This window comes from Protopterus annectens, chromosome 5.part0 (genome assembly GCF_019279795.1).
Source record: "Protopterus annectens isolate FY-2018-M chromosome 5.part0, PAN1.0, whole genome shotgun sequence".
Taxonomy (NCBI): Eukaryota; Metazoa; Chordata; order Ceratodontiformes; family Protopteridae; genus Protopterus; species Protopterus annectens.
Genome location: NC_056735.1, coordinates 1,347,778,199 through 1,347,804,326, shown reverse-complemented (window position 1 = coordinate 1,347,804,326; position 26,128 = coordinate 1,347,778,199). Strand labels below are relative to the sequence as shown.

The 26,128-nt window shown below is 41.4% G+C and overlaps 1 protein-coding gene across 1 annotated transcript in view; it reads left to right on the top strand.

The window, feature by feature from the left end:
- Positions 1 to 26,128, top strand: part of FCHSD2 (FCH and double SH3 domains 2) — a 3,469,714-nt gene that overhangs the window by 3,315,878 nt on the left and 127,708 nt on the right. The window contains exon 18 of the mRNA XM_044071145.1: positions 17,368 to 17,588. Coding sequence (XP_043927080.1) covers positions 17,368 to 17,588 — 221 coding nt within the window. The remainder of the gene's footprint in view (positions 1 to 17,367; positions 17,589 to 26,128) is intronic.

Genomic DNA, 26,128 nt, shown 5'->3' with positions numbered 1-26,128 from the left:
TATAAAAAGTTACCTTTAGCCACAAAGGCTGGATGTGAGGCATTAGTTCACTTGTTTGATTTTATTTTAGTAAAAGTTGTATTAGATTTATACTTTAGTAAGAATTAACTGCAAATTGGTTAACAGACATTGTATGCAATTGAATTATATTTCTTCCTTGTATTTTTATTTTTTATTTATTTAACATTTGTTGACCGGGAAAGTCCGACTAGGTTCCACAGATCCTGTTTTCAGTGGAGGGCGGGGGAGAAATGCTCCAATGTATTATCTGGGCTGTGCCTGTAAAAGTTTCATCTTTATCAGTGCTATAACGCCAGTTGTTAAATTTAAATTAATAAATAAGTACAATTTTTGTTTTTGTCACTTTGTATAATTTTACAAAAAAATAATTTCAACTTTGACCATGGAGTGTAACTCAACTTTAATATCTGGATCCTTATTCCAGCTACTGTCTTACTTACTCATAAGTTTTTTATGTATTTGTGGTTATAACAGGGAACTGGACAGGGTAGTAGTTTTACTTTCAATCTATCTTGATAGCAAAACTACTTTGTTATTGGCTGTTATGGACATCTACCATTTTACTAAGTTCTGTTTTATTGCTTTTGATGCACAAGACGATTTTTACTATTCTCTAGCAGTTTACTTGCTTACTTTATAGTAAAGTTCTTTCATTGAGGTTATAGGGACTAAAATGTTTATTTACATTAGGAAAATCTAGGTATGATTTTATTATGTTTTAAATGTTTATTTTTTTCTAGAAATACCAAAATATTATTTTGGATGGACTTGTCGTTTTAGACTGATATGTAGTGATATTAAGACAAAATTCACTTTTTCCTTTGTAGTACCTAGCCATATCTATTTGTCTACATTGAGCATTTATTGCTCTGGAGAATTTTGGCATGAGGAACCAAAGAAGATATTTTCTTACAGGGGAATGTGACACTACTGGGAGAAATTCTGGCCAAGAAAATGGGATGCAAAAGATATGTAAACCAAAATGTTATGATTTCCTGCAAAAAGTAACCTCTTAAAGATCTGCTGATATGGTGAATATTTAGCCCCATCAGTAACAACTGTCAGATGGCAACATACTTCTATTTAACCTTACATCAATGAGTTTTATCTAAGCTGAGTCATGGGTTCAGTTTTGGGATGATCAGACAATACTAATAATTTTTCCTTGTGCATTATGATCATTGAGAGTAAACTGTAGCTGTTTTCCCCCCAAAGAACTGTTTTGCATTGAGCAAAAAATGTTTATTCTTTCATTTGTAAGCAATACAATGCATTGTAACTGGAAACAATTTTGTCAGTATTTTAGATCACTGGTTCGGCAGTACCAAAGTGGTATAGGATACCAGACTTTGTGAGGAAAGTCTATCATTACTTGCAGAGTTTATTTATTTATTTATTTTTAATGCAGATTTACTTGATGCCTTGATTCCTTTGATCCCTTGATTAATCAAAGAATTGAAGTGTGGAAGAGCAGCAGGACAGATAAACATGAGCATTTCCTTTTCTGTTTCCCTTCCTTCTCAAGATGTGATTTTATCTGCATCAGCTCAGGGATGGAAAGCTTGCTTAGAGTGTCTTGAAGAGTGGTAAGGCTATTGGTCTACCACACAGTTGACAATGCATGTCATTCTGAAAGCAGTGTTAGCACCAGACTTTTCCACAAGGCCTATCAGAAATTATCTAAAGTAGAGTTCTATAAGTCTGTGCCCATAGTTACATGTTACAAAAGCAAGCAGAGGTGATGGATACAGTCTCACTGTTTGTCTAGAATGGTCAAGGAATGGCATGAACTGACATTCTGTCTCTACTTCCGCTTGATAGCAGACCATCTGTTAGGGGACCACCATGTTTCGAGATACCACGAGAGTTGCACAGTCTGTTTGTATCTTAAATGGATACACACATAGATTCTGCAACTGGTGATAAGATGGAAGGTTTTGGAGCTGGGCCAGTTTTCCTCCCATTTCAGTGTTCCTAAGTATCTAAATGGATAGTGAATGGTTGAAGTGGAAGGATAGCCTTTTCTGTGTGTTTCCTTCATTTCTTCTACAAATATGTTTGTTAAAAGCAAGAAGTGAAAGGGCTCATTTAACTCATTTGTAGCTTTTTGACCAATACTACCATTGTTCTCTCTCCATGTAGAAACCGGTTCCCAACTTGTTCACTTGCAGGATGCATTGTTTAGTCTTCCCTTTTATGTCTTCATCACACAGCCTGTAGGATGATGTATTCATTCCTTACAGTTATTTACTTTGTCTGACATGCTTTAGATGTTGTACAAAAGCAGGAAGCCTGATGCTTGAAAATCATACTTAACCCAATGGTATAGATTTACACTTTGGTGTCATTCTGAGAATGTGCCACCATTAGAATGGAAATTACCCAGAGTTTGATTACTTTGCTTATTCTTTGTTAGACTTTCTTACACTTATTTTAAGGTGCATTGCTCTGCCTTGTTGGAATGCCATTTCAGTCCCTACAAAAGCAGATGCTTCACACAAATGCTTTAAAAAAGTCCTAAAAATGCATGCCATGAATAACTGGACTTCTTCTTAATCCAACCCTGGATAAAATAGTATTTCTTCTTATTTAATCCTACATTAACTCTTCTGGATGATATTTTATGCTTTCTGTCTAATTACTTCATCATTTCCTATGGCTATTTTATATCCATGCACCTACCTATCTTACTGTGCTTGTGATCTCTAATCTATCTCAATTTATTATGCAAAGGTGTACTTGTATCATTATGGTTATATTTTTCCTTAATGCATTCTGCTTATATGTATTTATAAATTAAGTTTTCTGCTTATTCTCTGCTGTACAACTGTTTGAAAATTGTATTGTTAAATCTTATTTATTGTTTTGTGTAAGTTCATATGGAGCTTTTCTCCCTGTGCCTCCACTGAAAAGGGACTCTGCCCAGTTAGATCATCACGGTAAATAAATACTTTTCAACAAAGCTGCACATTTAGTTTTCAACAAAGCTGCTCATTTAAAATGTTTAAGTTGGAATACAGTCTTGTTGGCTGTTGCTTCACATTTGATGAGTCTCAGAGCTGTAGGCTTAATGTGCATTCAACCTTTTACTGTCACAAGGCTTTTATTATCTGCCAGTCCTTCCTTTGTGCTTAAGGTTGTGTCAGTCATTAATCTTAATAAAAATAATAATAAAGTAGCTGTGATTGTTATTCTTATTCTCCAAATCCTAGTTAAAGTTTGTTGCATTGCACAAGTTCCCTTTAGATAGCTCTGTAGTTATATTTCTAGGAATAAGGGCATTACAAAATTAAACCATCTGTTTGATATTTTGCTCCAAGTAGGTTAGATAATCCAGAGCAAGTAAGCAGACCATTTAGAACTGGTTTCCAGTTATATTAGTTTCTCTCCAAGTAATTCCTTAGTAGGCCATGTAAGAGTTCACTGAACTTCAGAAGCTTTGAATTCTGTGTTTTTTAGAGGAGTATCAGGATGTGACATCTTTTTTTTAAGGGGATGGACATCTTTGAGGTAGCAACCTGTCCACTTTTTTACCAGGCATTACCAGTTGGCTGGGTTTTCCTGATATGTGGCCTGGCAACGTGTGTCGTAGACATACCTCTCAAACTCTTAGAGCAAGAAATCTGGATAAAGCCATATAAAATGGGGGGGGGGGAGGCAAAGGCCCCAAAATAGGGACAGTTTTTAAATATTTCTCTTACAAACATAGAACGTTGTTAGAATAACAGGTTCTGTATTAGCATGCACTTTTCTAAAGGGTATGAAGTCTGCAACTTAAATGCCTCTCATTTTTTTTACTTAAATTTTCAATGTTTTGCCAGAAAACAGGAGGAACAGACCAAAAACATGAGGCAAAAATCTGTACATTCTGCGAAAATCTGTACAGTTGAGAGGTATGGGCCAGCCTAGAATACTGAAGCGTTCTTCCCTTTACAGCATGTTGCACGGCTGAGAAGTGAAATATAGTAGTTAAGCAGAGTTTTCTTATTCTCAAGTAGGTGGACTAGTGAGAGTTTCTGTTGTGCTAGATGTCCTCCTACTCTGGGTGCTGCTACTACTACTACTAAATCTGGAGGTCTGGGTGTTGAACGGATTGTAGTATTCTGAGAGCTGCTGCCCAGTAGCCACTTTAAATAATGTATGAAGTGTAAAAAAAGGAAGAGTGGTACACAGCCAGTTTTTATTACTGTTAAAGAGTTGGAGCTGTAAGTGCAAGTAGACATGCATACCCCACCCGGGATAGGTGTGTCCGTTTCTTTTGAAATAATAAAAACTGTCTTTTTTTTAAGCAAAGTGCAATTTTTCCACAAGCAAGCATGTTAGATTAAGAGTATTGCTGTTTTTGATGTTCATCTTGTTTCACTGTTGCAGTCATTACTCTTGGGTTATCCTGCTGGCAGGCTACCCGCAGTCGGACAGAATTCCAAAGTCTAGGACTGGCGTCGGTTGCTGTCACCTCTTCCCTGACGTCAGTGCGCCAGGGGTATAAAAGATGCAGCCGATGCCATTTTCTTCAGCCTTTCTTGCCACGCGGTGCCCAAAGCAGAAGCAGTTCGCAAGTGCCAGTCGGCCGACTCCTGAGATTTTCACATATGAATTTCAGATCCAAAGTCTTTATTAAAGCTAAGTACCCCGTTGGGGAAACTTTTTTCTTGCTCCAGACTGATGTCAGAAAAAGTTGACAATTGTATTTCTTGTGGGAAGCAAATACCTCATAAGGATTTTCATTCTTACTGTATTCCTTGCCTAGTCCCTGATGATAACGTTGCTAGCTGTCGGTTTTGTGCTAGATTCAACCAATGCACTATTAAGCGTCAGTTTGATTTTCCTTATCATTACTTTGGCCGAAAATTCAATTACATAATGCCGTCGGAACAGCCGACGACCGGAGTTTCTAAAAAAACGCAAGGGAAAAGAGAAGGACAGGCATCCAAGATCCAAAACCGACAACGAGGCTTCCGCTAAGCCAGTCACCGGTTCGCCGGTTCTCAGTGAGGCACTTTCACAGCCCCTGATGCCCGCTACCTCAGAGCCACAGGACGCTGACGACTCCCACGTGGAGCCAGCTAGGCCTCTGGATACTCAAGGTATTGGACACTTGGAAATCATTCCCTCAGATGGGTTCGGAGATGCTGAGCAGGCATCGGCTTCTGAGGGTGTTTTCAGGCCTATACAGCTTTATGTAAAGCCTACTTCACCTTCAAAAGCAAAGACTAAAGCAGCTTTAAAGACAAAGAAACAAGTACAGCATTCTCCAGGACAGACTTCCATGCCTAAGAAACAGATGCCCAAAATGGCCGAAGACCTTATTACCTTGATCAGGGGATGTTCATCGTGTTTCACTGTTGCAGTCATTACACTTGGGTTATCTGCCGGCAGGCTACCCGCAGTTGGCCCGAGTTCCAAAGTCTTGGTCCGGCGTCAGTTGATGTCGCCTCTTCCCTGACGTCAGTGCGCCAGGGGTATAAAAGATGCAACCGACGCCATTTTCTTCAATCTTTCTTGCAGCGCGGTGCCCGAAGCAAAAGCAGTTCGCAAGTGCCAGTCGGCCGACTCCTGACATTTTCTAAATTGAGTTTCAGAACTGAAGTCTTCAATAAAGCTAAGTACCCTGTTAGGGAAACTTTTTCTTGCTCCAGACCGATGTCAGTAAAAGTTAATAATTGTATCTCTTGTGGGAAGCATATACCTCATAAGGACTTTCACTCTTACTGTATTCCTTGTCTAGGCCCTGACCACGACATTACCAGTTGTCAGTTTTGTGCTAGATTCAATAAACGCACTATTAAACGTCAGTTTGATTTTGCTTTACATTATTTTGGCCGAAGGTTTAATTACATAATGCCGTCAGAAGAACTGACAACCGGAATTTATAAAAAACACAAAGACAAAGAAAAGGACAGGCATCTGAGGTCCAAAACCGATGACGAAGCCTCTTCTAGGCCAGTCGCCGGTTCTCAGTGAGGCGCTTTTGCAGCCCCTGACACCCGCTACCTCAGAGCCACAGACCGTGTCCGACAACCACGTGGAGACACCGAGGCCTGTGGAAACTCAAGGTATTGGGCCTACGGAAACTATCCCCTCAGATGGGTCCGGAGCCGCTGAGCAGGCATCGGCTTCTGAGGGTGTTTTCAGACCTTCACAGCTTACAATTAAGGCCACTACAGCAGCCAAGGCAAAGTTAAAAACACCATTAAAGACAAGAAAACAAGTACAGCATTCTACTGAACAGTCATCCATGCCAAAGAAATAGATGCTTAAAATGGCTGAAGACCTAATTACTTTAATCAGGGGTTCCCATCCCCCTCCTGACAAAAGGCCTAGGCAAGACACTGACTATGACTCCTCTGACCAGGTTTCTATTTCCTCTGATTCCTCTTCTGATCAGGGATATTCTCTCCCTCCCTATGAGGACTCTGATGCAGAAGAGTCTATACCTTCTGCCTCTCTGCCTGAGGATTATTCTTTTGGGGAAACCCTGCACACCATGAGGGAGCATTTCCATTGGGAGAGCCAGGATTATTCAGAATCCAAGAAAAGGCTCAGAGACTTTCTTTTATTGCCCCAGCACAGGCCCCTGGCTATTCCCTCTGTGCTTGATATTGTTGATGATGTTTTCTCTGAATCCAGTCTGACTCCTGATTCTTTACCTCCTGCACCAGTCAAGCCTGACAGGTACTACAGGGTCCCTGACTCTCATAAATTTCTTTACAAAACCCTGCTGCAGATGCAGAAACAACTTCTCAGAGTTCTAAAGGGGTTAAGGCTTCCACTGCTAAAACTCCTGTTCCCTTGGATAGGGATTCCAAAGCTCTGGAGAGATGGGGGAAAAAGTTTAATGGTTTCAATCTCAGAAAGTCCTGACAGTAAGGAAATGCAGGATTTATTGCATGCAGCTGAACAAGTGGGAAAACATACTTTACAGTGTGGTTTTGATTCATTAGAGGCTTCTTGTAGAGCTGCAGTTACAGGCTCTGTTATTCGAAGGCATGCTTGGTTGAAAGAACAAAGTTTACCTGACCATGTTAAAGTAAAATTATTGGATGCTCCACTACAGCATGATACTTTGTTTGGTGTTAAGGCAGAAGAGGTGTTAAAGAAAATGGAGGATAAAGCAAAATCAATGCAGACAGTAAAGGATTTCTTACAGGTTCAACCACCTAGGTTTAGCAGAAACTGGCCTTCAAAAAATTGGTCCTTTCCAGTGTCGGACAGGCCACAAAGAGGCAGATACAGACGCCGAAGAGGCAGATCTCAGCCCCAAGGCTCCTACAGACCTAAACAATGGGGTGCTTCAGCCCCCAAAGGAGGGGAAGACAAATCACAACCTTATAGGAAACAGGCTCAATGACTTCCCTCTACAGATGCCAAGCACTTACCTTTTGACAGCTCCCCTAGGGGGAAAGCTAGCACTTTTCTCAAAAAATTGGCACATAATCACCCAGGACAAATGGGTACTGAATATCACACGCTTCCAAAATCAAGAGGCATGCCGGACCTGCCACAAAACCAATGGGCAGAGGCACAAAAATAAATTGTTGCTCTCTTGGACATGGGAGCTATTCAAAGAGTACCATAGCAAGAACAGGGACAAGGATTTTACTCAAGACTTTTCTTAGTACCCAGAAAAGACAAAGCCTGGAGACCAATACTGGACCTGTCAATCCTAAATACTTTCCTGGATGTTCCAAAATTCAAAATGTTAACACTACAGCAGCTTCTACCCATGCTGGGCAAGAAGGCTTGGCTAGTTACTTTGGACCTCAAGGAGACATGCCTGCATGTCCCAATCAGACAAACTTGCAGAAGATACCTCATATTCATAGCAGGCTCAGTGCATTACCAATTCTCTGCACTGCCCTTTGGCTTATCTACTGCACCCAGGATCTTCACAAAATGCCTGGCACCAGTAATTGCATTTTACAGACAAAAAGGAATTCAAATATATCCCTACTTGGACGACTGCCTTATTCAAGCAGAAAGCAAGGACATTCTACTAAAGCATCTGGTGTTTGTAAAAAGATTACTAGTTTGCCTAGAGTACACAGTAAACTAAAAGAAATCAAAACTAGTGCCCTCTCAAGAGATAATATTCCTGGGTGCAAGCTTAAATACAACTGCCCGGATGGCTTATCTCACGCCAGACAAACAAAGGCAACTGACTCAATACTTTCAAATGATGGCAACAAAGACCCAGCTCCCTGCAAGAAAAATTCTGCAGGCCCTGGGCTTCATGGTGTCCTGCATTCTACTAATTCCATATGCAAGACTGCATATAAGGAAACTACAATGGTATCTAAAAAGTGTTTGGACTCAGCATTGTCACAGCCTAGAGACAATTATAACTTTAATTCCCTGCCTACAACAGGAGTTTCGATGGTGGTCTCAGGCCTGTCACCACAACAAGGGACAGCCATTCACCTTACCCACAGCCAGGCAGACAATGACAATGGATGCATCGGATTATGCCTGGGGGCACATATGGCAGGAAAATGTATTCAGGGCATGTGGCCCAAGGAACAAATGCATCTTCACATCAATCAAAAAGAGATGCTAGCTGTACAGAATGCCCTGACAGCTTTCAAGGACCTACTACATCCAGGACAACTACTAATAAAGACGGACAATACCACAGTTATGTGGTACATAAGCAAGCAAGGGGGCACACATTCCTACCCCCTATGCAGGCAAGCCATGACCTTGTGGAACACAGCACTAACCTACCAGGTACATCTGCAGGCACAATTCCTGCCAGGAACAAAGAATACTCTGGCAGACAAACTAAGCAGAAATCTCATGGACCCTCACGAATGGAAACTAAATCCACAAGTGTTCAGCATGATAACAAGGAAATGGGGACGCCCAGACATAGATCTTTTTGCCTCCCCTCACACTTGCCAACTACAGAAATTCTGCACAAGAACCTATCACTCTCAAGCATGGAAAGTGGATGCTCTATCATTCAGCTGGAAACCCCTGACAGTCTGTGCCTTCCCTTCAATGCCTCTTCTTACCAAGGTGCTCCTAAAAGTCAGACAAGAAAGGCCAAAAATTATCCCGATTGCCCCAGACTGGCCACACCAGCACGGGCACCCAATCCTAAAGAGCTTGTCTCAGGGCCCAGCTTGGCCTTTACCTCAAATTCCTCATCTTCTGACTCAACAAAACAATCAGAACCGTAAATCTGGCAGCATGGCAGATAATGTAGCCACTCAGACTGCACCTCTCTCTAAAGCTGTTATGGATGTCATTTTAGAAGCCAGGAGGCCCAGCACTAGGAAATCTTATGCAGAAAAATGGAAGAGATTTTGTGCTTGGAACCAGGCACAAGGGCTCGAACCACTTGTTCCAAATATACCTCAGATTTTACAATACCTAACTGAGATGCTGGACAAAGTCCTATCTTTCTCATCAATTAAAATCCATGCCTCTGCCATTTCAGCTCATTACAATACGGTACCTCCTATTTTTTCACATCCTCTTCTAAGACAGTACCTCAGAGGTGCAAACATAAGACCCCCAAGGAGAGCACCAGTACCAACTTGGGATCTCAATTTTGTTTTAGAAAAACTCACACTGCCTCCTTTTGAACCAGCCAGCACAGCTGATATAAAATTCTTGTCATGGAAAACTGCTCTGCTCCTAGCAATAACTTCAGCAAGAAGAGTATCAGAGTTACAGGCATTAGTGGCTGTGGAACCTTTCATCATTTTTCACCAGGACAGGGTTTCTGTCAGGACAAACCCAACATTCATGCCAAAAGTAGTTTCCAATGTGGCCCTAAACCAAACCATTCATTTACCAACTTTCTACCCAAATCCCCAGAATAAAGGGGAGAGACTTCTGCACGCTTTGGATGTACACATACAGCTACGATTCTGCTTGGACAAAACAAAAGCTTTCAGAAAGACTGAGCAACTGTGTGTAGCCTATGCTGCAGGATCACAAGGAAAGCCCATCACAAAGCAGACAATTTCAAAATGGATAGGACACTGCATCTGCTTCTGTTATGCACAACATGGCAAATCAGTGCCTAAGGTCATTAGGCCACATTCTACCAGAGCAGCAGCCACTTCAGCAGCCTTTCTCAGAGGAGTACCAACCAAAGACATTTTAGAAGCTGCAACCTGGAGCTCAGTGCACACTTTCACCAAGCACTACCACTTGCCTCTCTACTCTAAATTCAGAGCAGGCTTTTCCACTGCAGTCCTGCAGGGCCTGGTAGCCTCTCCAAATCCAATTTAGACCCAGCCGCCCAACCTCAGCTTTGGGATTCTACCCAAGTGTAATGACTGCAACAGTGAAACACGATGAACATAGTACAGTTGTGTACCTACCATAAATGTAGATGTTTGAGTGTATTCACTGTTGCAGTCCAGGTTACCCACCCACCATCCTCCTTTTCATTGCTGGGACTTCTCTGTACTTCTCAACTCTGTACAACCTATGTGGTGTATTTGCTTGTAGATGTAGGAAATGTTTATATCAGTACATGTATGCTTTTTGGCATTATTTTATTTTTCCAGCCTTCATATCTGGGGGCACCTGACATCTGGGGCAAGAAAAACTGAAGAAAATGGCATCGGTTGCATCTTTTATACCCCTGGCGCACTGACGTCAGGGAAGAGGTGACATCACCCGACGCCGGACCAAAACTTTGGAACTCTGGCCGACTGCGGGTAGCCTGCCGGCGGATAACCCAAGTGTAATGACTGCAACAGTGAATACACTCAAACATCTACATTTATGGTAGGTACACAACTGTACTTTCCCATCCCCCTCCTGACAAGATGCCTAGGCAAAAGACAGACTATGACTCTTCAGATCAGGTTTCCATTTCCTCTGACTCCTCTTCTGTACAGGAATACTCTCTTCCTCCCTATGAGGATTCTGATGCTGAAGAATCCATTCCTTCAGCCTCTCCTCCTGAAGATTACTCTTTTGGGGAAACCCTGCATACCATGAGGGAGCACTTCCACTGGGAGAGCCAAGATTACTCAGAATCAAAGAAAAGGCTTAGAGATTTTCTTTTACTTCCTCAGCACAGGCCTCTTGCTATTCCCCCTGTGCTAGACATTGTAGATGATGTATTTTCAGAGTCCGGCCTTTCTCCAGACTCCTTACCTCCAGCTCCTGTTAAACCAGACAGATACTACAGGGTTCCAGATTCACATAAATTTCTTTATAAAAACCTTGCTGCTGTCCCAGAAACTATTTCTCAGAGTCCCAAGGGGGTTAAGGCCGCTACTGCAAAAAACCCTATCCCTTCTGACAGGGATTCAAGGGCACTAGACAGATGGGGGAAAAAGGTTTACACTTCTGCTACTTTGGCTGTGAGGGCTTTAAATTGTCAATTTCATATGATTAAATATCAGCAATACTTAATGTCACTATTAAAATAGAAAATGTTGGCTAATTCTGATTGTGCAGAAAATAAGGAAATGCAGAATTTATTGCATGCAACTGAACAAGTGGGAAAACATACATTGCAATGTGGTTTTGATTCTCTGGAGGCCTCGTGCAGGGCCGCAGTTACGGGTTCTGTCATTAGGAGGCATGCTTGGTTAAAGGAACAAAATCTGCCTGATCATGTTAAAGCAAAATTATTAGATGCTCCCTTACAGCATGATACTTTATTTGGTGTTAAAGCAGAGGAGGTTTTGAAGAAAATGGAGGACAAAGCAAAATCTATGCAAACAGTAAAGGATTTCTTACAGGTTCAGCCATCAAGATTTAGCAGGAACTGGCCTACAAAGAATTGGTCCTTTCCAGTGTCGGACAGGCCACAAAGAGGCAGATACAGATGTCCCAGAGGCAGATCCCAGCCCCAGGACTCATACAGGCCTAAACAGTGGGGCGCTTCTACCTCCAAAAGTGGAGAAGACAAAGCACAGCCATACAGGAAACAGTCCCAATGACTTGCCTCTACCAGCACCAAGCACTTATCTTCTTGCAGCCCCCTTAGGGGGAAAACTAGCACTTTTCTCTCAAAATTGGCACATGATCACCCAGGATAAATGGGTATTGAATATAGTGTCCCAGGGCTACAGGTTCCACTTTCACACCCTGCCAAAGGCAAAAGGTATGCCAAACCTGCCACACAATCAATGGGCAGAGACACAAAAACAAGTTTCGTCCCTTATGAACATGAGGGCCATTCAGCAAGTACCACAGCAAGAGCAGGGACAAGGATTTTACTCAAGACTTTTCTTGGTACCCAGAAAGGACAAAACCTGGAGACCAATACTGGACCTGTCTATTCTAAGCACATTTCTGGATGTTCCAAAATTCAAAATGTTAACTCTGCAGCAGCTTCTGCCCATGCTGGGCAAGAAGGCTTGGCTTGTAACTTTGGACCTAAAAGAGGCATACCTGCATATCCCAATCAGACAATCTTGCAGAAGATGCATCAGATTCATAGCTGGCTCAATGCACTACCAATTCTCTGCACTGCCCTTTGGCTTATCTACTGCGCCCAGGGTCTTCACAAAATGCCTGGCACCAGTAATTGCATTTTGCAGACAAAGAGGAATTCAAATATATCCTTACTTGGATGACTGCCTTATACAAGCAGAGAACAAGGACACTCTACTACAGCATCTGGCATTCATAAAAACATTATTAATTTGCCTAGGGTACACAGTAAACGAAAAGTAATCAAAACTAGTACTCTCTCAAGAGATAATATTCCTGGGTGCAAGCTTAAATACAACTGCCCAGATGGCTTATCTCATGCCAGTCAAACAAAGACAACTAACTTCTTACTTCAAAATGTTGGCAACAAAGAACCAATTATCTGCAAGAAAAATTCTGCAGGCTTTGGGCTTCACGGCATCCTGCATTCTGCTAATTCCATATGCCAGACTGCATATGAGGAAACTTCAGTGGTACCTAAAAAGTGTCTGGACTCAACATTGTCAAAGCCTGGAAGCATTAATTACCCTCATTCCTTGCCTGCAACAGGAGTTTCGATGGTGGGCACATGCCTGTCACCTCAACAAGGGACAGCCATTCACTCTACCCACAGCCAGGCAGTCAATAACAACAGATGCATCAGATTATGCCTGGGAAGCACACATGGCAGGAAAATGTTTTCAGGGCACATGGACCACAAGCCAAAGGCATGTACATATCAGTCAAAAAGAGATGCTAGCTGTTCAGAATGTCCTGACAGCTTTCAAGGATCTACTCCATCCAGGACAACTACTGATAAGGACGGACAATACTACAGTCACGTGGTATATAAACAAGCAGGGAGGCACACATTCCTACCCCCTCTACAGACAAGCCATGACTTTGTGGGACACAGCATTGACTTATCAAGTACACCTGCAAGCACAATTCCTGCCAGGAAAGAACAATACTCTGGCAGACAAACTAAGCAGAAACCTCACGGATCCCCACGAGTGGAAACTGGATCCACAAGTCTTCAGCATGATAACAAAGGAATGGGGAAGCCCAGACATAAATCTATTTGCCTCCTCTCGCAACTGCCAACTACAGAAATTCTGCACAAGGACTTATCACAAGCAAGCGTGGAAAGTAGATGCTCTGTCATTCAGCTGGAAAAGTCTAACAGTATATGCCTTTCCTCCACTGCCTCTCCTCCCCAAGGTGCTCCTAAAGGTCAGACAAGAGAAGCCAAGAATGATTCTGATTGCCCCAGACTGGCCACGCCAGCACTGGTACCCAGTCCTAAAAAGTGTCTCTCAAGGCCCAGCCTGGACATTGCCTCTAATTCCTCTCTTGCTGACCCAGCGAAACAATCAGATTCTGCACAGCCAACTCAGGACCCTAAATCTGGCAGCATGGCGGATAATGTAACCATTCAAAACACAACTTTCTCTAAAGCAGTGATGGATGTTATTTTGGAGACCAGGAGGCCCAGTACCAGAAAATTTTATGCAGAAAAATGGAAAAGATTCTGTGCTTGGAACCAGGCACAAGGAATTGTCACATCTGTACCAAATATCCCTCAGATTTTACAATACCTAACTGAGATGGTGGACAAAGGCCTATCCTTTTCATCAATTAAAATTCATGCCTCTGCTATTTCAGCTCATTACAATACGGAACCTCCTATTTTTTCCCATCCTTTGCTAAGGCAGTAACTCAGAGGGGCCAAAAACATAAGACCTCTAAGGAGAGCCCCAATACCTGAATGGGACCTCAATTATGTCTTGGAAAAGCTCACACTGCCGCCCTTTTAGCCAGCCAGTACAGCTGATATAAAGTTTTTATCTTAGAAAACAGCTCTGCTCCTAGCAATAACCTCTGCAAGACGAGTTTCAGAGATACAGGCACTCATGGCTGTGGAACCTTTCATCATTTTCCATCCAGACAGGGTTTCTCTAAGGACAAACCCGACATTTATGCCTAAGGTAGTGTCCAGTGTGGCCCTTAACCAAACCATTCATTTGCCTACCTTTTATCCAAACCCACAGAATAAGGGTGAGAGACTTCTGCATTCTTTGGACATACACAGACAACTACGCTTCTACTTGGACAGAACTAAAGCTTTCAGGAAAAACTGAGCAACTTTTAGTGGCATATGCTGCAGGATCTCAAGGAAAGCCTGTCTCAAAACAGACTGTTTCAAAATGGATAGGCCACTGCATTCATTTCTGCTACTCACAACATGGCAAATCAGTGCCCAATGGCATTAGGCCTCATTCTACCAGGGCAGCAGCCACTTCAGCAGCCTTTCTCAGAGGAGTACCAACCAAAGACATTTTAGAAGCTGCAACGTGGAGTTCAGTGCACACTTTTACAAAGCACTACCATTTACCTCTCTACTCTAAATCCAGAGCAGGCTTGCCACTGCAGTTCTGCAGGGCCTTATAGCCTTTCCTAATCCTATTTAGGCCCAGCCACCCAACCTCAGCTTTGGGATTCAACCCAAGAGTAATGACTGCAACAGTGAAACACGATGAACATAGTACACTTGTGTGCCTACCATAAATGTAGATGTTCGAGTGTATTCACTGTTGCAGTCCAGGTTACCCACCGACCATCCCCCTTTTCTTTGCTGGGACTTACCTATACTTCTCTGTCGTATACAACCTATGTGGTGTATTTGCTTGTAGATGAAGGAAATGTTTATTTTACTGCATGCATAATTATTGGCATAATTTTTTTAGCCTACCATTTTGGGAGCACCTGACAATCTGGGTCAAGAAAAACTGAAGAAAATGGCGTCGGCTGCATCTTTTATACCCTTGGCGCACTGACATCAGGGAAGAGACGTCAGCAACCAACGCCAGATCAAGACTTGGGAATTCTGGCCGACTGCGGGTAGCCTGCCAGCAGGATAACCCAAGAGTAATGACTGCAACAGTGAATACACTGGAACATCTACATTTATGGTAGGTACACAACTGTACTTTCTTTGTAAATATACTCAAGGCTGTCAATTTTCAGTCTGTCCTGCAAGTTTTATTAATTCTGTCAGGATCCTGTTGATATTTATAACAAATTGACTGACTTTGACTATCATCCTGCCGCAAGATGGGGGGGGGGGGTAGGGCTGGGAGACGAGCTGTTCTTATGTCTTTGTTCTCTTGTGTGTCTGCTCATATGTAATAAGGTCTTAATGAGAAAGTCTCTTCCTTTTTTACACTAGCTGCAACACAGCCCCTGTGTTGATCCCAAATCACATTTTATTTGCTGGGTGACGTTGCTTTATTGTAGCACATCATTGGGGGACATGTACAAATAAGCATTAAATTGCAGAAGAACAGGTACACAAAAACTTTCAAGGTAGTACTGTCTGGGCTTTAAAACTATCACTTTTGCTTAGATATTGTTTTATTATGAGCAAGTCACATAACTTCCTTTCCTCTCAGTTCTATCTTGTAAAATGAACTTGAGAGATAATGTATGTTGCAGAAATGCAAAACTGACAGCAAATCATTTTGAATTTCTATAGGGAAGATAGGGAAGTGAATACCATATAAACTGCCTTCTGAAGCTTACCTCAAAATGTTACCATTTCTCCACATCATACATGCACATTCCCCCCTCACCCTACCTAAAGCTGACTTCTTTCTGTTTTTTCACCTCTGATGCATCAGCTCTGTAAAAAAAGAAGCATAAAGCTCAGACTGCAGTCCATATGACCCTGGATCAGCTGATGAACAGGGCACTGAACAGGTCAGTTGGAGAAGGTGGGAGTGAGTGGCTGCTGATGCTAGTTTATCCATCCTAGGGATGGGGGGGGGGGTCAACCCGATCTACTGAATAATTGAGACTTTGGAGGGACAGGTGTTGTGGCATGCACACCATTACCCTACTGTTCTTTTGAGTGTAAGGTTTATGAGCTTTAAACTTCTTGACTGCAGTTCACTGATGGCAGACTTCCTGATTGCCTTTTTTTTTAAAACATGAAGTCATTTCCAGCAATGCTTTTTTATTTGACTGACATCAGTAATTCTAGAGTTTTCACTTTTCCTTGTGGTTATGGGGATTGTCCCTTATTTTTTCTGTATTTCATTATTCTGAACCTTTGGTTGGTGTGATTTGCCCAGTTGAAGTTTCAGTTGTTGTCGACGCAACATTTGCATTTATACATGTTATCTGTAGTTTGACCCATACATGAAACAACACATATGTGACTTGGTAATATTGTGGGATTCCATGCATATCAGGCTACCACTTGGGACAGCAGCAGAACAGGGACATACACAAGCCTTATTGACTACCTAGATAATAACTCCCATGATTGTCTGTCTTCCAAGGGGCATAAATGGTCCAGGTGGATAATGGAAAGGCTGATAATTTGCAGGCAAATGTAAGAAATGCACATAAAAAATGTTTCTTTTTGCATCAAACATCATTGTGATGGATGTGATATTGTTTTTAACACAGAATGCCAAGTGTAAAGAACTCTGTGTTCAGTAACATTTTTGTGAGGAACTCATTAAATACTTCAGTTCTTTTCTTTAGTGCTGCTGTCAGCAACTCTGCTTCTATACTATTGGTTGTGAGGATTCATTTCAAATTGTTCATCTTGACTGGATTTAATGATCAGAGTTGAGTCTTTTCCATTCTTATGCCTTAAAAGAAATTAAGACAGTTTCTGTGTAACAAAATCATAATATTAAGCTCATCTGTGTGATAATCCTGAAATTTAGACTGTTTAGGCAGCAGTTTACAAATTTAAATTCTTGTGATTTATTTTCAATCCATTCAGCTTATCATTTGCTGCACTGAATGAAATTAAATGGTGCAGTATAATGAACAGTGTATGCGTGTGACATATATTTGAATTCTGTGAATGTGTAATTTAGTATTCCAGAGTTTTTAATTAAAGGAGCTTTCTTCTCTTATTTCCTGGTTTCCATTTAGTTTCCTTTGTAAAAGCACTTTATGATTATGAGGGGCAGACAGAAGATGAATTGTCATTTCCAGAAGGAGCAATAATCCGGATCTTAAACAAAGAAAATCAAGAGGACGATGGATTCTGGGAAGGAGAGTTTAATGGACGTATTGGAGTATTCCCATCAGTATTAGTTGAAGAACTTACAAGCTCAGAAAATGGAGACTCTCAGTGGACAGGGGACAGTCAGGTGAGTAAAACTTTCCATGATAGCAGTTTCCATCAGTCTGATTTAATCGGATAAAATAAACATGGCTAACAACTTGCTTTTCTCATTCTAGCTCAGTGTATGTGAGGCAATTAAAGCTAGTGAGATTACACAAGTTTGTGAGATAACATTTTCCCGTTCTGATCCCACTAATGCCCTGAACTGAGAGACTGAATAATTGTGGTGTTAAGTAATGATATCTTGTTAAAGTTTTATGGTTAAACATTTTTTTTTAGTGCCTGAGGTGAGATGTAGGCTTCATATACATTAAAAGTTGGACCTATAGCTACAAAGGGAAGGCAAGATACATCATATAGCTAGAGTTTTGTTTAGCTGGTATCTACTGGTTAAAGTATGAACCCCTCTTACTTCATCTGGAGAAAGCCTTTTAAAGACTGCTATGACTGTGAGTAGCATTTCCTTTGGACAGTGGATCTGGTATTGAGCCTTTTTTTTTGTTTGTTTTTTTAAAAATGTTGAACTTTCGTATCTAGGGTTAAGCACTGTCACACAATCTTCAGTGCTCATCAAGATCTAATAGGATCATTGCATTGTTTGCTTACATGGTGCTGTCTGGCATGACACTGATGTGTTCTCCTTTCAACTGCAGCAGTAGAAAATTGTGGTTTCCGTGCATCTGCTGGATGTACCAGTCTAACTCAACTCACCGTCACTTCCTCTCAATCTGTGTTTAGCATCTTCTTTCCCAAAATTTAAGGGTCATCTGAAAAGTTCATGTGCCAGGAAGCCAAGTATGAGTGCTGTCAAACTGGAACTGTCACCTGAATCCTGACTTCCACCTCTCAACATATTCCCCTACTTCATTAATTTCTACTTGCATTCCTTGACCTAAGTCTACCATTCTTTTCCCTTTCTTCTCTCATCACTTACTCTCCCTATTCTTTCTTCTCTCACCCCCTGTACATCTGTAAAATGTGTGCATTCTGTTATGAAGTACAATCTTATGCATTAGGAGTCTACTGTATGTATCTTCCTTTGTGATTAAAGTTTCCTTGCATTCTTTTTTTTTAACTTCCTTATTTTCAGTTTTACATTATGCTTTTTCTGTGCAGAACCTGAAATGGTTAGCAATGATCAGTATTCTTTCACTGTTAACAAATGGAAACAAACAAACGAGTAAACAAATAAATAAAAAATCCCTTCTTTTATTCCTGTAAATACCTCAGAATTAGTGTTTTAATTAAAACATGCATTTAGTTTCTTATGTATGCTCCTAAAACTGGGGGAAAGAATTTCGCAGTTAACAATTATATACAGGCTACTATAGAGATAAGACTCCAAGATGGTGCTTACTGATCAACAGCTTAATTTTTGCTCTCCCACTGAGAAAACAGAAACTGAGAAAAGGCAGCCAGTGAAATTGTCATTTGGGGAAATATTCAGTTACTGGCTAGTAAGTATACTACCTGAAATATTCAGTTACTGGCTAGTAAGTATATTACCTGAATGTCAGCAAAAAAGAAATTTAGAGAACCTGAAAGAAAATGAACCAGAAAAGGTGAAGCGGTACCACTGATTGGGAAGAATCCTGTAGCAGCTATTTAGCAAAAAGGTAGTTCAAGCTTCAGCTTTGATACAAGAGATGGCTTCCTGCAGGGCCGGTGCTAGCATTTTGGGGGCCCCCAGCAAATTTCAAGTTACGGGGACTACCCAGGAAGATGTATGGTGTAACCATGTTACTGCCATGCACCCTTCCCTGTCAAGGTCCTCCCAGCACCCCTTTAATGATCACTGTATAAACTGTTAGTACACAGTAGACCATTACAAAGACTTGTAGTGCCAATAGTTTTGCATCAAGTACACACACTGACTGGCATTTGTTACATTACAAGCCTCAATACCACAGTAAGGTAGCCACTCAAGGGGTATATGCACATGCTAGGTTGCATTTTAACATTACAACACGTCTCTGTATCACAACAAGGTAGCCAGTCCCACAGAGGTAAACACAGTGACTGGCATTTAGTAGCAATGTTGTTACATAATGACAAGCCTCTGTACCACATCAATGTAGCCAGTTCCACAGAGGTACACAAATATACCCACACAGACTCCTATACACAGGACAAAGAAACCCACACAAGACAAAGACCGCACTGCAACAAGACTGACCATAGACAGCCACAAGACTGACCATAGACAGCCACTCACAGGACAGAAATGGGGTCCTGATGGAGAGATGAAAAGTCAGCAAGCAAAGGAGAGTGGTAGTGCTGAAACTGAATTCATCCTCAAGTCTTGGTGAGTACCTTTACGACGTGGACCCTGTTTTTCACAAAATCTCACCAAGGCGACAATGATATATAGACTGTATTTATATAGCATATATCATGGATAGAAGTAAATCAAAAATAAAAAAAAGATAGCTGGGTGCACAAGACCCAGGATAAAAAAAAATGCCCAATCCTGGTAGGCGCACTGGTGCCAGGACTGGAAAAAAATGACAGTGGAGAATCTTCAAAATATGGAAACATTCCTACAATGGGGCCAGGCCAGGCTCAGGGGGCGGATGGCCCCCCTGTTGTAGACGAAAGGAGTAGTCCACAAAAATGACAAAAATTGATTGGCCAAAGAAGAGCCATAAAGACGATAGAGTGGACTATTGAGGATAAGAAAAACATTATGTATTGTTACTATTATGTAAGAAGTCCAGAATTTCCAGACACAAGATATACAAAACGATTAAGAGAGAAATTAGAGGAAAGAAACATACTTCCACAGGAAAAACTGTCAGAAGCTTCAAATAAAATTTTTAATACAACAGATTTTTGAAAAACAGTATATACATCAAGAAATTTTGATCTCTTTGGAAAAAGAAGTATCTGAGGAAGTGAGAAAATATAAACAATAAAACCTAGAGATATTTGAAAAATATAAAAAAGAAATATGGACATGAGAAAGAGAAAGATTTGATATGGTGCAATATTTATGTAAAAGAGAAAGCCAAGTCAACTAATATAGAGAAGGCAGTCTTAAAGATATTCGAAGAGAAATACATACAAAGACATCCTGATATGGAAAATTTCACAATAAAAAGATTTAATAGCACAAAGATGTAATGTAGAAAAGACAATTAGTAAAGCAGAAGTTAAAGAAATAGAGGCTGAAGTTATGGAGTGCCTGCGAAGTGAAGGATTTAATGTAGAAGATCTAAAACAGACTACATCACAGCATGATGGAGTGAGTCCTCAAATTAAGGAAAACCAAGAAGATCAGGAGAAATGAAGAAGAAATATGGACAGGGAAAAGGAAAAGAGATTTAATGTAGTGTAATATTTATGCAAAGGAGAAAGCAAAACTAACCAATACAAAAAGAGCAGCACCAAAGATATTTGAAGAAAAATATAGGGAAAGGAATCCTGATATGGAAAACTTTACAATACAAAAAATAAGAAGACTAAGAGAAAAAGGAGAAAAAGAGATTAGTAATGGAGAAGTCAAAGAAATAGAAATTGAGATAATGGAACAGCTACAAATTGAATGATTCAGTGTAGTAAAGTGAATACAGAAAGCACCACAACTAGATAGGGCAATGGATATCCAAATTAAGGGGAAACCAGTGGAACAGGAAGCAATTGGTCAGGTGCCATATCAAGATATTTTGGAGCCTTCCACAGGAAACCAGTATAAATGTTCATTTGAAGCTAGACAGCAAGGAAAGGAACAGGAAACTGGAAACTCTGATGCAGTCAGCGTTGAGGAGTGATAAGCCAGTGAGTTCCCATATGACAGAACAGATGACACAGGATGAAATTGAAGAGAATGTGCCATGAGAAGATGCTATAGAACTTTCTATAGAACGCCCACAGAAAACGGAAAACAAGGGATGTGCCCTCCGTATGGAAGAAAATAAGTTAAGAGATGAGTTGCTTGATTTAATAGACAGTGATATATCAAGATCAATGAGAGAAATAGACTGCAGAAGGTTAATAAAACCCCAAAAGTCAGAAGCTTGATAAAACAAATGAACAAAATAATTAGGACTGTCTGTAGAGATCCATGCGATATAACAGAAGTAAACCGAATATATTACTGTGCTGCTAAATTAATAACTGATAAAGTTCTACCACAGAAACACAGGGTAGCGAGGGAAAGGAGGGGGCAAAAGCAAATACCAACATGGAAATATCAAATAGAGAAAACTATAAAGCAGTTAAGACAAGAAGTGTCATTGTTAGAAGATTATAGAAGAGGGAATAGATCAACAAAAATACTAAGAAAGATAGATGCGATAAAAGCAATGGCCAGTATTAGAACAGACCAGGATCTGTTATGCACAATTGGAGATAACAAACTAAAAATTTCAAAACAGGAGGAAAGACTTAAAAGTTACGAAGATAAATACAAGGGAAAAGCACAAAATAAGCAATTTATTGATGACCCAAAAAAGTTTTATAGAGAACTGGGAAATAAAGTAAAAGGAATTGAAAGACCGCCAAAAAAAGTGGAAGTAGATACATTTTGGAAATATCTATGAAGATCCTGTGGAACATAACAAAGATGCTAAATGGATAGAAGACGTAAAAGAAAGAATAAGAGGTTCATAGGTTGGTACTAGACTATCAGCCCTAAGGCCTACACAAGCCTAGCCATAACAATTCCCTGGCTATTTCTTCCCACACTATTTACTTCCCTGGGCCCCTGTCTAGCAGGGCGACTGACGTGATCCCTGGGGTGAATTTCCTTTCTCCCACCCAATCGTCAAGGTTCCTTTTGAAGAGGACCAAAGAGGCACTCTGCTTGACATGTATGGGCAATCTATTCCAGAGTCTGGGGAGTCTCTGCGTCAGGAACCTATCCCTCCAGCATGTTTTGTTTATTGTGATGATAAGGTTTAGATCCCCGGAGCATGTGGCTCTGAGGGACTGAGATTTCTTTAAGTGTAGCATGTCCAACAGCTCTAGGTTTGACATGGCCTTGTATGTTAAGCAAAGATCGCCTCTGAGTAGACGATATGCGACAGAGTATAGCTGGAGTTTTTTAAGGTGGTCAGCGTAGGGCATCTGGTTTAGGCCTGTGATTCTTTTAATGAGGTATTTCTGCGGCCTTTCCAGTTGTTGCAGATGTCTTGAGAGGTACATACCAAATGGGGCGTTGTATTCTATAATGGGTCTAATGAGGGATGAGTACAGTGGGACAATGACCTCCTTTTTTCTGGATGAAAAACCCTTGGTGATGAGGTGTGCCACATAGAAGGATTTCCTGACTGTTGTGGTGATGTGGTTATCGAAGGTGAGACCACTGTCCACCTGTGTCCCTAAGTCTCTTATCACACTTTCGGTGTTTAGTGTACTGCCACCTATATGGTAATTCACGGATACATGTTTTTTCCCCAAAGGGGATAACTATACATTTCTTGGCATTGAGCTTGAGCCCATGGCTCTGGCACCAAGCATCTGTTTCTGTAAGGCCCTTTTGTAGAGTATCCATATCATTTGGGGATTCAATAACTGCTCCCAGTTTGCAGACATCTGCGAACTTTGTTATCCAGAGTCCCTTAGTGTTGGCCTGTACTTCAGAGAAGTAGATGCCAAACAAGAGAGGTCCCAGGACTGAACCCTAAGCTACTCCACGTGTCACTTGTCTGGAGATGGATTTGGAGTCGACTACTTTTACAGTGTGGGTTCTATCAGTAAGCGAGTTAGCAACCCATTGGGTCACGTAGGGATTAATGCCCAGCTTAGTAAGTTTATCTATGATTCCAGAGTGGGGGATGGTGTCAAAGGCCTTGGCAGGGTCTAGATAGGCTGTGTGGACCACCTTACCCTTGTCCATGGCTCTGGAGACTGATTCAAATAAGTCATTCAGGTTCAGGAGACAAGATCGGCCCTTCACGAGCCCAAACTGGGTGGGGTCCAGTGTTTGAAGGTTGCCAATGTCTTTATTTATAAGTTCCATGATAATACGCTCCATGGCCTTGCAGATAAGGCTTGTCAGACTGATGGGACGGTAGTTTCCGGGATCCAAGGTGGATCCCCCCTTTTGGAGTGGGATAACTGTAGCTCTGCGCCACTCAGTGGGCACGAAACCTGAGGTGAGGCTATGATTAAACATGACACTTAGGTGAGGTGCCAGTTCATATTGTAGTTCATGTAGTACACAGCCTGGGATGTCATCTGGTCCCATGGATGCTGTATTCTTAGCTTTGGAGAGTGCGTTTTTTTACCTGTGTGGCCATTATTACTGGAATTTGGCAATCTTCCGGTATTGAGATGGGCCATTTAGGGGGTGAGAGGGGGGTGAAGTTGGCACTGAATCGATCTGCCAAGATATTGATAATATCCTTGGGATCAGTATATTTAATGCCATTTTGTTTTAGCTCAGAGCAGATCTGAACATTGCCATTTAGATTCTTGACATAGTTATAGAATGCCTTGTGGTTGTCTTTGGAATCTTTGGCAATTTTGTTTTCGTAACTAGCTTTGGAGGATTTTATGAGAGATCTCAGTTTCTTACTGAGGCTGGTAAGGAAGTTTTTTGCATCCTGGGATTTTCCTCTTTTCTGCAACAGTTTCTTCCTTTTGTTGTAAAGTTTGTTTATGGCAGGGGACCACCAGATTGGCTTTTTTTTTTTGGATGAGAGCATCTTGGTTCTGTTTGGGATGGCACAATTTATTGCATGAGTGGATGAGCTCATACAGTGCCTTAGTGTAGGATTCAGCAGTTGAACTTTCAGCTCCCGTCTGCATGGGTGTCATGAAGTTTGTCACTTCTGACTTGAGTAGCATGAAGTTGGCTTTGGAGAAGTTTTTTATGGAGGTTTCCTTACTAGGGGGTGGGAGTGGGATGTGGATGTTAAGGGTGATTAGCTTATGGTTAGATCTAACTAATGAGGGGGTGACCATAGGTGTGGAGCATCGATTTCCCATGTTGGTAATGACCAGGTCTAGGATATTGGAGCCCCTGGTGGGACTATGGATTAGTTGATCCAGGGCATTGGAATTTATGAATTCCAAGAACTGTTGGGCAAAGGTGTTGGTACATGAGTAGTTTTCCCAGTTAATGGCAGGGTAGTTAAAATCACCCAGTATTAGGGTGTTTGGTTCTATCTTAATATTTTCCAGTATGTTTAGAAAGGTGTAGTGAGAATCTTGGGGTATGGTGGGGATCTGTAGCAAGCTACAATTTGGATTGCAGTCTTACCTAGTGTTAGTTGCACCTGGAGAATTTCAGACGCATTGTGTTGGGCAACTAGCCTGGTGGTGTGAATATCCTTGGTGAATATTGACACTCCTCCACCTTTAGTGTTTCGGTCCTGCTTTGGTGGCCAAAAAGTGTGGTAAGAGTTGTAGCCTGGTATTGCAGGGGTGCTCTCTGGAGCCTTGAACCAGGTCTCAGTTACTGCACAGATATCGATGTTCTCCATTTTTAGGAGTGCCTCGAGAGAGTGCATTTTGAGGTTTAGACTTCTAGCATTGAGTAGCATTACCTTCAGATTTTGCATGCTTGTACCCGTTACGGTGGTGGTTTTGTCCCTTGAACTTTGCCTAAAAAAGGCACTATAGGGGTGGCAAGAGCCTTAGCCAGTAATGTGAATCCCAGGGGTGACAGGTGCAGACCATCTCTGGCAAAGCATCGTGGTCTGTCAATCATGTCATCCCAGGCAGACAGATACTGGATCCCCTTTGAATGACACCAGAAGCTTAGCCAGTTGTTGAAGTCAGTGATTTTGTCGTTATATTGTGGTATCATTCTGGGCGAAGGCAGGATGCTACTCAGGGCTAGGGTCATACCTGCCTGGGCCACATGATCTGAGAGCTCTTCCATGTCTCTTTTCATGTAGTCCAGGGAGGTACATCTCAAGTCATTCACTCCAACATGGACAATAACAGATTCATATTTGTACTTGTTGTGGAGTGACTTGAGTGCATGCGTTATGTGGCGGATCCTGGCACCCGACAGGCAGCTGACTGTAATTTTCTCCTTGTTCAACCTGGTGAGAGGGACATGAGTGTGCCGGACTATAGAGTCACCTATGACTAAAGTGTTAGGTACATTGTCTTGCCTTAGGGGCAGGATATGAAATGGGACGAAGTAACAGACAGGGAGATTGAAACAAAGTTGATAAAAGCCTCTAACTGGAAAACCCCAGGCTCAGACGCAGTACCTAACTTTTGGCTTAAAGTATTAACTTCTTTGCATGAGGATTTAGCCATGAGTAAGAACTATTTATATGCGAAACCCCAAACACACACCGTACTGGTTAACAACAGGAAAAACAATGCTCTTACTTAAGAGTGAACCTGCAAGCTACCCTAAAAATTATACACTAATACGTTGTCTTCCAATGACATATAAACTATACATGGGAACTGACGCCCACAGAGTTTATACTCATTTAGAAGAAAACTCAATTATGGCAGTGGAACAAAAGGGCAATAAAAGAAAGTCATATGGAACAAAGGATCATTTGTCATTTGTTGTTAAACAAAGTTATAGTGGGAAACTGTAAAAAGGGGAAGAATCTAAGTATGGCATGGATAGACTACAGAAAAGCATTT